General features: G+C 40.8%; 1 gene segment (V, D, J or C); it reads right to left on the reverse strand.

Annotated features, from left to right (window-relative positions):
- Positions 1 to 11574: 11574 nt before the first annotated feature.
- Positions 11575 to 12051, reverse strand: LOC115375251 (T cell receptor alpha variable 38-1-like; the record flags this gene model as incomplete). The annotated part of the segment is given in 2 exon segments: positions 11575 to 11879; positions 11970 to 12051. Coding segments are annotated over 2 exon segments (351 nt in total), but the record flags the coding sequence as incomplete, so codon positions are not given.
- Between the last annotated feature and the right edge of the window lie 317 nt (positions 12052 to 12368).

The raw sequence follows: 12368 nt of genomic DNA on the forward strand, positions 1-12368 counted from the left end.
GTTCAATCATGGGAATTTTTTTGATACTACATTTACTTCTACACTAAATTATTTAAAACACGGCTTACCTTCAATGATCCACATGAACAACAGAAAGTAAAATGACAACATGGTGAATGACAGAAGAACAAAGTGTAAAATGAAGAGCTGCTAGTTCCCTGGTCTTTCTGTAGCTTCCTGTCACTATTCAGCCCCTTGTGTTTCCTGATGGTTCCTCCCCTTCAAATGCCATTGCTGCTGTCATGGGCGTTTTTAAACTTCTCCAGAGGTTTTTGTACAGAGACTGTGTGTTTCCTGTCACTGTGGGCCTCACAGCACAGTAGTACAGAGCAGAGTCTGACGGCTGCAGATTCTGGATCCTCAGAGGAACTGATGTGTTGATGATTTGAGCATCAAATTTCTCTTTGGGGAACTCTTCAGCATTATCTTCTGTTCCAAAGGTGTAGCGCTGCAGCATAAACTTGGGGAAATCATTCACCTCTTGTTTGTACCAGAACAAATAGGCGTTTTTGTTGTTGCTGGTCTGAAATGTACAATCAAGTGTAAGTGTCTCTCCTTCAGTAGCAATAACATCTCCTCCATGCTGGATCACTCTGTCTTGTCCTTTACACTCTGGGGAAGAATAGAGCATGCAGAGCAAGAAATGAATGAATGAGGATGAATAATGAAAGAAGAAGAAATGCTCAGGTTTCAAGTTACCTTTCCAGAGAGTCAGAATCAGGATGTTTGTCAGCCAGTGTTTCATGTCTGCAGTGAGAGGGGAGGAGAGAGAGGAAGAGCATTGATGCTCTGATGGATCTGGGCCTTCACATCATTGGTCCTTCACCTTCATCATTTGTTGAGGAAGTCTTGTTTAAATTGTAATCAGTGGCTGTTGAAAGTGGATGGGTGGATATTTCACCTTGGTTCTTCTCCAGAGAAGTTCATGAGGGCTTTAAACCTCTGACCTTTCAGTTATGGGAGAATCTCTTTCACTGCTACCTCCACCAGATTACTCTGCCATTTTCATTCAATCAGAATATTCATCCCTATAATTATATGCTCACTGACATTGCTGTTAACAGTTCACTAAACTTCATAAACAAGAAACTTTACTGTTTTTTCTTTCTTCATGTTTCACATGGTATGTCAGATTTGGGGATCTGGCAGTGAGTTCTTGATATGTTGGTGTCACTGAGGACAGATGGATTCACTCATGTTTATTTATTTTTATTTTTTTGTCCCTTTATTTTTTGGGCCCCTCAAATGCCATTGATGCAACTTACTGAGTACGATGTCAAGATCAATAGTCTCAAATGCTTTAGATAAATCCAAGAAAATGCCAATACCACAATCGCCTTTATCGATGGCATCTTTGATCTTTTCAGTTAGGTCAACTGCTGCCAAAAAGGTAGTACTGTTTTTCCTGAAACCGAACTGGGATGGCACAATGATATTTAGCTTGTCTAGGTAGCTAGTCATTCTATTGTATGCTACTCTTTCCAGAACTTTGAGAGAGAGAGTAGGCAGAATAGAAATTGCACAAATCGTTATTATTGTCTTTATCATGCATTTTACATGATGGGTCAGGTTTTGGTATCTGGAAGGTCCAACACTTGGTCACAGTGGTGCAGTAGAGGGTTTATGCAGGTATATGGATTATACCCACTTCTTATTCAGGCAGTTTCCAGGACACCCACCTATCAGCCAAATCGTCACTGGAATATTTTGGAGTGCGGACTCACTCTTCCCATCTAATTAGTGGAATATGAACCACATCAATTACTGTAAAGCCATGCTTTATGTTATTCACAATGGTCGACATTTAATATTAATGTTTATGTAATATTACTGAACAGAGTAATTTGTTAGGGGTTTAGTCAATGACTGGAGGGGGACATAAAGTGAAATCACTGTAGACCAGAATAAAAGTCTTTGAATTAGTCTTTGAATTAGTCAGTGAAACAATTAGTCAGTGAAACATGTCTGTGCTGATGTCTGTGCTGATATATGTGCTGCTGCTTCCGGTCGCTGCTCTTGTGGCAGACCACGCTAAACCCCCGTGTAAATATGCTCTTAATCTGTTATTTTTAGACGCTGTAGTGCTATTTTTAGACGCGACAATGGACGTCAACAAGTGCCTGTTGCTGCTGTTCTGCATATATCTCCTGCAGTCTTCGGATAATCGTGAGTGTTCGGCACTGAGAGTGTGTTACTCACCAGCGGAATTAAGAGAGATTGGAGCTACCCTGGAACAGGGAAAGAGTTCGCCGGTCAAGTTGGCAGATTTCCAAGAGATCCCGAAAGAGATAAGAAGGCGCAGGAGGGGTAAAGCTGGGGGAGTTTTAAAGAAACTCAAATCACGGAAATGGCGGCCATATATTCCGTCTTTGATTATGGGCAATGTGCAGTCGATCGGGAACAAGATGGATGAACTGAGAGCAAATGCCTCGTTCCTCCATGAATTCAGATCCATAAGCTTGATGGCCTTTACTGAAACCTGGCTGACGAGAAATCACACCGATGAACTGGTGGCGCTTGATGGATTTAAAGTCTTTCGGGGGGATAGAACAGCGGATTCGGGGAAGCAAGGAGGGGGCGGGCTGATGGTTTACGTTAATGAGGAATACTGTCATCCAAACAATATGTCTATTAAGTCACATACATGTACCCCTAATACCGAAATACTGACCGTCACTATCCGCCCATATTATATCCCTCGCGAATTCTCACACGTGGTTGTGGAGGCAGTTTACGTGCCGCACAGAAATGCTTCTAAAGAAGCGGCTGAGGAAATACAGAGGACCGTGCACAGGATTGAGTCGGCGTCGCCTGATGCGTTTGTTGTGATAACAGGAGACTTCAATCACTGCACAGTAAAGGCTAGCGGGACACACTACTATCAACACGTCAAATGCAACACTAGGGGGGGTACGATCCTCGACCGCTGCTACATCAAAGTCAAGGATGCGTATTCATCCCGAAGGTTGCCCAGCTTAGGCAAAGCGGACCATAACTTGATACTGCTCTGCCCTAAATACATCCCACTGGTACAGAGACAGAAAACGGGAAAGATCACAGTGAAGAAGATGACAAATGATGCGATTCAGAGACTGCAGGACGTGTTTGAAAAAATGGACTGGGCTGTTTTTGAAAACACTGCTAAAGACATTAATGAACTTACTGAGTCTGTCTGTGGATACATTAATTTTTGCACTGACGTGACTGTCTCTGAGAAGCAGGTCAAGGTGTATGCAAACTGTAAACCCTGGATGAATGATGAAATTAGAAGGTTAATAAGGGAAAAGAGAAAAGCCTTTAATATTGGGGACAAAGAGACATTGAAAAAAGTCCATAAAGAACTCAGAAAGGAAATTAACAGGGAGAAATACAGGTATAAATGTGAAGTAGAAAACTATTTTAAAGAGAATGATATGAAGAAGGTGTGGGAAGGAATGAGGCTAATGAGTGGAAATGTAGGAAAAGGGAAGCCTGAAAGGCACCAACTAAATGGTACTAAGAAATATGCTAATGACCTGAATATTTTTACAACAGATTCGATAAAATGATTTTTCTGAGGAAAGAATTACTCTTAGAGAGCAGATACGTAGTACCCAAGACGGGGAATATACCCTACAAACTAATAAGCAGGAGGTTTATTGCATGTTTAAAAAGCTGAAGGCCACCAAAGCAGCAGGTCCTGATGGACTGACACCTAAAGTGTTGAAAAGCTGTGCATTCCAGTTAGCCAGCATCTTCTCTGCTATTTTTAATTATTGCTACTCTACAAATGTTTTGCCTGATTTGTGGAAGGAATCTTGTATCATACCAGTGCCTAAAAAGAAAGCAGTTGAGTGTATGAATGACCTGAGACCAGTGGCCCTAACTTCAGTCGCAATGAAAGTGTGTGAGAGAATAGTTTTAAATAATCTTAAGCCACATGTGGAGAAATACCTTGACCCCTGCCAGTTCGCATATCAGAAAGCAAGGGGGGCAGAGGATGCTATTGTTTGTAAACTGGACAGCATTTATGCGCACCTGGATACCAGTGGGCGCTGTATGAGAATTTTATATTATGATTTTAGTTCAGCATTTAATACGATTCAACCGCACATTATGGTACAAAAGCTCCTAAATATGAAGGTGCCAAGGGTGTTCATTTATTTTATTTTAAATTTTTTAGAAAATAGGACCAATTTGTTAGGTTAAATTCAAGTATTAAGTCAGAGAAAATCATTACAAATACAGGTTCTCCCCAAGGTACAGTCCTATCACCATTCCTATTCACCATTTACACAGCGGATTACCGCTCACAGCATGCAGGTTGCCAAGTAGTGAAATTTGCGGATGATACCGCATTACTAGGTCTAATTGAAGATGACAATGATAGTTACTACAGAAATGAGATTAAAGCTTTTGTGGATTATTGTGAAAGTCATTTCCTGGAGCTCAATGTCAAGAAAACAAAAGAAGTAGTGATTGATTTTAGGAGAAACAAGAGGGCAACTGATGCAGTGGAAATTAAAGGCACTGTTGTAGAAAGAGTGAATACATACAAATACCTGGGAGTCGTTTTTAATGATAAGTTGACACGGTCTGACCATATTACATCACTGCTGGACAAACTGAGTCCACGACTTTACTGCATGAGGAAGTTACAGTCTTTTCATGTAAATCCTGATGTACTGGAAATGTTTTTTATGTCCGTTATATGCAGTGTGTGGAGCTATTGTGTTGTGGGCTGGGGTGGGAATGTGGGGGTCACTGACAAGAGTAGGACTGATAAACTGAACAAAAGGGCAGGCAGAATGGTTGGGCAGACAACTACAGTGGATCGAGACTCGATCCACTGTAGTTGTCTGCGGTCATAATACACTCGATCATCGAGTGTATTATGACCGCTTGGAAAAACTGACATCTAAGATTATGCAGGACTCTCATCACCCTCTTCATACTTGCTTGAGCAGCAAGGTTATGGATAGTGGCCGGTTAAGGCCACCAGTGACACACACTAAGCGGTATGCTCTTTCTTTTATACCTCAAGCGGTTAGGCAGCACAACAAGCACTTTAAACATACATTTGGAGAACTTCTTTAGTTTTATGAGTACTTAATGTTAATTTATGATCTTCTTTTTTTCTTTTGTGTGTGCGAATTTGATGTTAATGTATTAGCTAGGCCTGTAACCATAGGCACGCACGCAGTATTTACTTTTAAACTGAGGTCTTGTGGGGGCATGACGGTGGGTATAAGCGCTGTAATTTCCATTTTAATGGATGAAATAAACATGACTTGACTTGACTTGACTTGATAACTCCACTTTGTGGTGCTGTTGTTCAATAGCAGGAGGAACTGAAGTGTGTAAATACTCTGTCAGGACATGTCAGGTTTTTGTACAGAGACTGTGTGTTTCCTGTCACTGTGGGCTTCACTGCACAGTAGTACAGAGCAGAGTGTGTCACTGCAGCAGAGGAGATCTCCAGATCCATTTGGGTTTTGCCTTCATTCACTTTAAAAGAAAGTCCAGAGTTTGTTTTGATTGGTTGCGCTAATTCTGAAACTGATCCTGTGTGAAAGAGGAGGAATTTAGGTGGTTTTCCTGGATCTTGACGATACCAGTAGAATTGATCACTGCGAGTTGCAGTTTTGTTGTATTTGTATGACAGAATAACAGTGCCACCTTCTAAAATGAACTCTTCATTCTTGACTGCAGTGAGATCTTCACAGCTGACACCTACACGAAAATAATTTAATACAGAAGTTAGTGAGAACATTTCCAATTATCTTGATGCAGTCAGAGTTGATTGGCAGTTTCAGTCAGTCAATAGATGGTGTAATAATACCATTTCCAGATACCATCATATTTGTCTAGTGGGCATTTGTTTAAAAGAATCATTGACTCCTTGACTTACCAGTGAATGTGTGTATAAACAGGAGTGAGCAGACTGACACTGAGAGCAGCATCTTTGATGGAAAACCAGAGTGATTTTAAACCTGAAGTTTCTGAAGTGTGCGGTGTTTGTGACCCTGACAGCCTCACCCCTCCCAGCTGTACAAGAAGTACCTCCTTTCATTATATGCATGACAGCACTGAGCAGAGTGAGGTTTTGGGTTTTTGTTCACTTACTTTGGCACAGAATTTCCTTTCATGTGAACTTCCTGAAGCAGGATCCAAAATGAACTTTTTGACTCACCTACTAATGGCCGGTAAACTGAGGAGTGTTACCAACCAAAACTATGAGTTTCCAACCTTTAAACAGCATCATGCATTATTTACATACTGTGCTTCTGAGTTTTGTATTTTATCCAGGAGGAGGCTCCTTTTTTGTGTTTTGGTGTTTTTGAGGTGGCCCCTGGAGTCTTTCAGGAAGTAACAGGGGTTCTTGAGGACATTCAAAGGGTCAAGGGTCATCCAGGGACATTCTTGAGGACTTTCCTAGAGGTTTGTGGCGCTCCTTATGGATTTTGTATTTGTTTTGTAGCGTGTTCATGTTTTTCTAAGGACAGTACTTGAGGCTTGATATGGTAGTAAGGATTTGTAAGGATATTCAAAGAGTGTTTCAGGGGGTCCATGAGGAGGTGCCAGTGCTCCTTTAGGGGCGCTAACGGTCATACAGGGAGCTCAGTGGCTCTTGAGGACATTTCTGGAGGTTTGAGAAGGTGCAAGTGATTCTTAATGATGTTTCTTTAGGGTTTTCTCTAAGATTTCTTGTGTGTTTCTTGTGTCTAGGTGCCAGGGGCTCTCAAGAGTGTTTTAATGTTTGTGTTGGGATTCATGGTTTCTTCAGGTTTGTTTCCTCTTAGAGGTTTGAGGAGAGACACAAAGGGTTTTTAGGGGTGTTCAAGGAATGTTGTGGTGGTCTATGAAGAGGCTCCAGGAATCCTTCAGGAGGTCGTACCTATGGTATATTTCATGAGGTTTTTAAAATTTTAATGTACACCCACACGTGCAGGATGATGTCACTTGTTTTACAAGAAGCAGAAGTCATATGAGGTCATTTCATGGGGACTTAAAGGGTGTGAGGGGTCATCTAGGGAGGTTGTTAAGGATTAAGGGTGTTTCAGTGGTTGTGTAGGGGGTTCATGGCAGCTGGTACACATAAAAAACACAGCAATATAAACCTGACCCTGTGCTGTCACACCAAATCACTTTCTAGCCACCTGGCCGATGACTCCAATTCATATACCCACATTTGTCAGGTAAATGCTTCAAATTTTGGACCCTGGCCTGAAATATTGCTCACTGAACAGAACAGGCATGGGGAGTTGGTTCTTTGTGGATGAAAAGAGGATGAAGAAAAAGCCTCAAACTTTTGAACAAATGATTTTCCAGCATTAATAGTTAAATGTGAAGTTGAGCTCCTCTGAGGTATCTTGTCTTTGTTCCTCATGGACGAACAGCAGTCACAGCTTCAAAAGGAAACTTCACACTTTGGCGACCCCAAGTGGCAGAGTGAGATAACTGAGTTTTTGAACTTTTAATTTCACACTCGGACATCATGGAATGTGACACTAGCAGTGTTGGGAAATGTTACTTTTTAAAGTAACTGATTACATTATAGTGTTACTGCCATTTAAAGTAACTTGTTAGGATATAGCAACAGTCATTCAGAAAGTGCTGAGTTTGAATATTAACAGTGAGAATAAAACCATAATGTTCAGGAGAATCTGTTTTATTTAAGTCAGGGGAGGTTTAACAGTTTTATGCGTCAACCTGTTTTTTTTTTTGTTTTTTTTTATCATTATCTCAATTTTCATTAATTCCACAGAGAGATGTACGAAACCATTGGCCTCTCTTTCATGATTTTGTAATTTGAAATAATTACAGTGTATAAATGGAGTAATGTGGTGGGTTCTGTGGACACATGATGGCGCTGTGGAGAAATTTAATAATAATAATAATAATAAAACTTTATTTGTATAGCACCTTTCATACAAGAACTGCAGCTCAAAGTGCTTCACAATAAAAAGAAGAACATTTGAAAACACATTAAATAAAACATTAAAAAGAATAAAACACAGCACAGGGTGGAATTAAAAAGAAAAGGCTAAAAATTGAAATAAAATTTGAAATAAAAGAAAAGATGCAAATAAAACAATAAAAGACAACAGTGTGGAATAAAATAGGAGCTAGTTAAAGGCTAGAGCGAAAAGGTGGGTCTTTAATCTTCTTTTAAAGATGTCTAGTGAGCTGGCTTCCCTGATGTCTAAAGGTAGTGTGTTCCAAAGCTTGGGGGCGTAAGTAATAAAGGCGGCATCCCCAATTTTCTTTTGACTGTTGTAGGGAACCAATAAGCCAGCAGCAGACGATCGCAGTGTTCTTTGGGGTGCATAGCCAATAAGGGAGTTGGCAATGTAGCTCGGTCCCAGCCCATGAAGTGCTTTGTATACAAGTAGGAGAACCTTAAAGTCAACTCTAAATGTTACAGGGAGCCAGTATAGGGCAGCTAAGACCGGACTAATATGCTCTCTCTTCCTGGTTCTGGTTAATAAGCGAGCAGCAGAGTTTTGGATGAGCTGAAGTCTGTCAGTAGTTTTCTTTGGGAGGCCGGTAAAAAGTACGTTACAGTAGTCAAGTCTGCTTGAGATGAAAGCATGTATTAGTTTTTCAGCATCTTTTTGATTTATAAATGGTCGCACTTTAGCGATGTTTCTAAGGTGGAAGAATGATGTCCTCGTCACCTTATTAATGTGAGACTTGAAACTAAGATCTGGATCCAATACAATGCCAAGACTTGTAACCTCAGATTTAATCCTGGCAGCCAGTTTCCCCAAGTTAATGGACAGCATCTCTCTTTTTGTTTTGGGGCCAACTAACAGGATCTCTGTTTTGTCTTCATTTAGCTTTAAGAAGTTATCGCTCATCCATTTGTTCACTGCCATGAGACAGGTAGTGATGGAATTTATCGCTGTAGCATCATTTGGTTCGGCAGAAATATATAGTTGTGTGTCGTCTGCATAACTATGAAAACATATATTGTGTTTTCTGATGATGTCACCGAGTGGCAGCATGTATAGTGAGAAAAGTAATGGACCAAGGCAGCTCCCTTGTGGAACTCCATAGCAGTTGTCCTGTTCCCCAGACACATGATCTCCCAGTCTGACATAAAACTTTCTCCCTTTGATGTAAGTTTTAAACCAGTGTAACACACAGTCAGAAAGACCAACCAGTTTTTCGAGGCGATTGATTAAGATGTCATGGTCAATCGTATCAAACGCAGCGCTAAGGTCTAAGAGGATAAGAATTGAGACCTTATTTTCATCATAGTTCAGTCTGAGGTCGCTGACAATTTTAGCAAGCGCCGTTTCAGTGCTATGATGTTTTCTAAAGCCTGATTGAAATTCCTCCAGGATGTTATTTTCTTTAAGAAAGGCATTTATTTGCACTGCAACTATTTTTTCAAGTATCTTACTAATAACCAGTAACAGAAAGTAAAATGACAACATGTTGAATGACAGAAGAACAAAGTGTAAAATGAAGAGCTGCTAGTTCCCTGGTGTTTCTGTAGCTTCCTGTCACTATTCAGCCCCTTGTGTTTCCTGATGGTTCCTCCCCTTCAGATGCCATTGCTGCTGTCATGGGCGTTTTTAAAGTTCTCCAGAGGTTTTTGTACAGAGACTGTGTGTTTCCTGTCACTGTGGGCTGCACAGCACAGTAGTACAGAGCAGAGTGTGTCACTGCAGTGGAAGGGATCTCCATACTAACACGCTTCTCATGTTTGTCAATGTGAGCTGAGAAACCAGGAACAGCTTCATGGACAGATTCTCCTTCTGTGATGTAGAGCAGGAACTCTGGTCTGGATCTCGGGTATTGACGGTACCACTGGATATTATAGATGCTCCCATCATATTTGCAAGTGAAGTTGATGTTTCCTCCCTCTACAACATGTTCTTCAGTAGCTTCTGGGTTTATGCTGTTCCCTGAAACCATGGCTGAAAAAATGAATGGGATTCATCTCAGTCACACCAGAGATTTGAAGTCAGGCAAAATGTCTGCTATATACACTGGAAGTTAAGTAAGACTTTGATGACAGGTGTATAACTCACCTATAAAGTTTGCTGAAAGCAAACAGACATAAAGCAACATGTCTTTGGTGTGAAAGCCAGAAGAATGGAAGTCATGAGCCTCTCTGCTGCACAGCCCCTCCCCTTGTAATCCAGCAACTTGGAGTTGTAGTTGTCCAAATATGTTTGCTCTGTGGGCAGTAATGCTATTGGCTGAGGTAACCCTGAACGGGCGGAGTCAAAAAAAATAGCATTTTTATAGAATACACACGAGTAAACTGGCCGCCATGGATGATAATGAAAAAATGTTTTCTTCCTTCCTGTCTTTCGGACTTTTTTCAAATATGTTTTGAGTTTTTCAACAAATCCACCCAAACTCCTGGATTATTTCATTTACATAAAGTAATGTTAGACATGAAGCATTCAATCACCGTTTTCACTGTGAATATGGAAAAGGAATTTGTGAATATAATATTTCATACGATTTGTGCTGTGTACTCAAAGGTTTATATGTATGATAACATTTCTGTATTTCTATAGAACATTTCTATACGAATTTGATATTTCCCTTTTTCCTTTTTATTCCTAATATAAAATTGTACACCCAACACTACTATTTTAACTTGACTGATTTTAAGAGTTTGTGTCATTTCAATCAATCAATCTTTATTAATTGAGCACTTTTCATATATAAAATGAAGCACAAAGTGCTACATTTTCTGTACATTTCTGCTGTGAAAATTAACTGTAAGACAACAGACTGTTGGAAGTCTATAGTATTTGTCTCCCTCTAGTGTTTATAGCAGAGTATTTGTTTGCCTTTGCATTCTGGATTTCTGCACCAAAGGTTTTTGTACAGAGACTGTGTGTTTCCTGTCACTGTGGGCTGCACAGCACAGTAGTACAGAGCAGAGTGTGTCACTGCAGCAGAGGAGATCTCCAGATCCACACCACGCTTGTCTTCAGACAGTTTAGTAGAAATCCTTGGGTCTGATGTGAGAATCTCTGCTGACTGTTTAAATCCACCAATGGAGAGGAGGAATTCTGGTGGTTTTCCTGGATCTTGACGATACCAGAAGAAGGAATCACTACCAATCGCTTTCTCTGAATATTTGTATGACAGAGTCACTTTGCTGCCTTCCAAACTGAACTCTTCATCCTTGACAGGAGTGAGATCTCCACAATCAGCATCTGCAAAAACAGTTTTGACTCCCAGTCATGGATTTAATCAATGAACCAGATTACATTTGACATACTGGGTTAATCAGCTGCAACCAAACCAGACTCATGAAGAATTAGTTTCATCTGACATTTTGTTTGTATACCAAGTGATTTGAAGTGTGTCTTACCTTTAATAATACACACCAGAAACAGAAAGTAAAATGACAACATGTTGAATGACAGAAGAACAAAGTGTAAAATGAAGAGCTGCTAGTTCCCTGGTCTTTCTGTAGCTTCCTGTCACTATTCAGCCCCTTGTGTTTCCTGATGGTTCCTCCCCTTCAAATGCCATTGCTGCTGTCATGGGCGTTTTTAAAGTTCTCCAGAGGTTTTTGTACAGAGACTGTGTGTTTCCTGTCACTGTGGGCTGCACAGCACAGTAGTAGAGAGCAGAGTCTGACGGCTGCAGCTCCACGATGGTCAGAGGAACTGATCTTAAGGTGGAATTCAGCCTGGATTTAAATCTGTCCTTCACACCATCCTCTGTTTTCTCCAAGGAAAACTTGGAGCGACTCAGGATGAATCTGGGCCTGTCGCTGACGTCCTGTTTGTACCAGTACAGATATGGAGTTGTTTGACTGGTGTTATATTCACAGCCAAGAGTCACTGCCTCTCCTTCAGTAGCAGTCACATCTACTTCTGGTTGCAGCACATTGTCTTTTTGTGCCCTGCACTCTGTAGGAAACAACAAACAGCATCAGTGTGATGTTGAAGAATCCAGAGGGCAAATGTTGGATTAATATGCAGAAAACAGTTTAGTCATACCAAAGCACATGGCAGTCAGCAGCACTGACATGAGCAGAGCTGTCATAGCTGCACTGTTGAGTTATTATGAGCTGCAGCAGCTACAGAGAAGCTCTGCTTCTCACTGGTTTCTCTTCAGCTTCAACACGACGTTGGCAGATTTGAAGGAGGAGCCTGTTCAGCTTGACAGGGCTCGTTCCCAATCCTGTGTCACTGTTGGCAGTTGGACACAAAACACATTTTCATACCTCTTCACTTCCAAATGGCGGCAGATTGTGATTGAAACACTGAATTGCAGCCTTTGAACATGTGAATCAGGCATTTTTTTGCTTTTTCAGTTCTTCTGGTTGTTAGTTTGTTTAGCTTTCTTAACTTCATTCTTGTTGACGTTAAATTGCAGACTTTTTCAGTTGTAGTGAT

The sequence above is a fragment of the Myripristis murdjan genome, chromosome 17 (genome assembly GCF_902150065.1).
Source record: "Myripristis murdjan chromosome 17, fMyrMur1.1, whole genome shotgun sequence".
Taxonomy (NCBI): domain Eukaryota; kingdom Metazoa; phylum Chordata; class Actinopteri; order Holocentriformes; family Holocentridae; genus Myripristis; species Myripristis murdjan.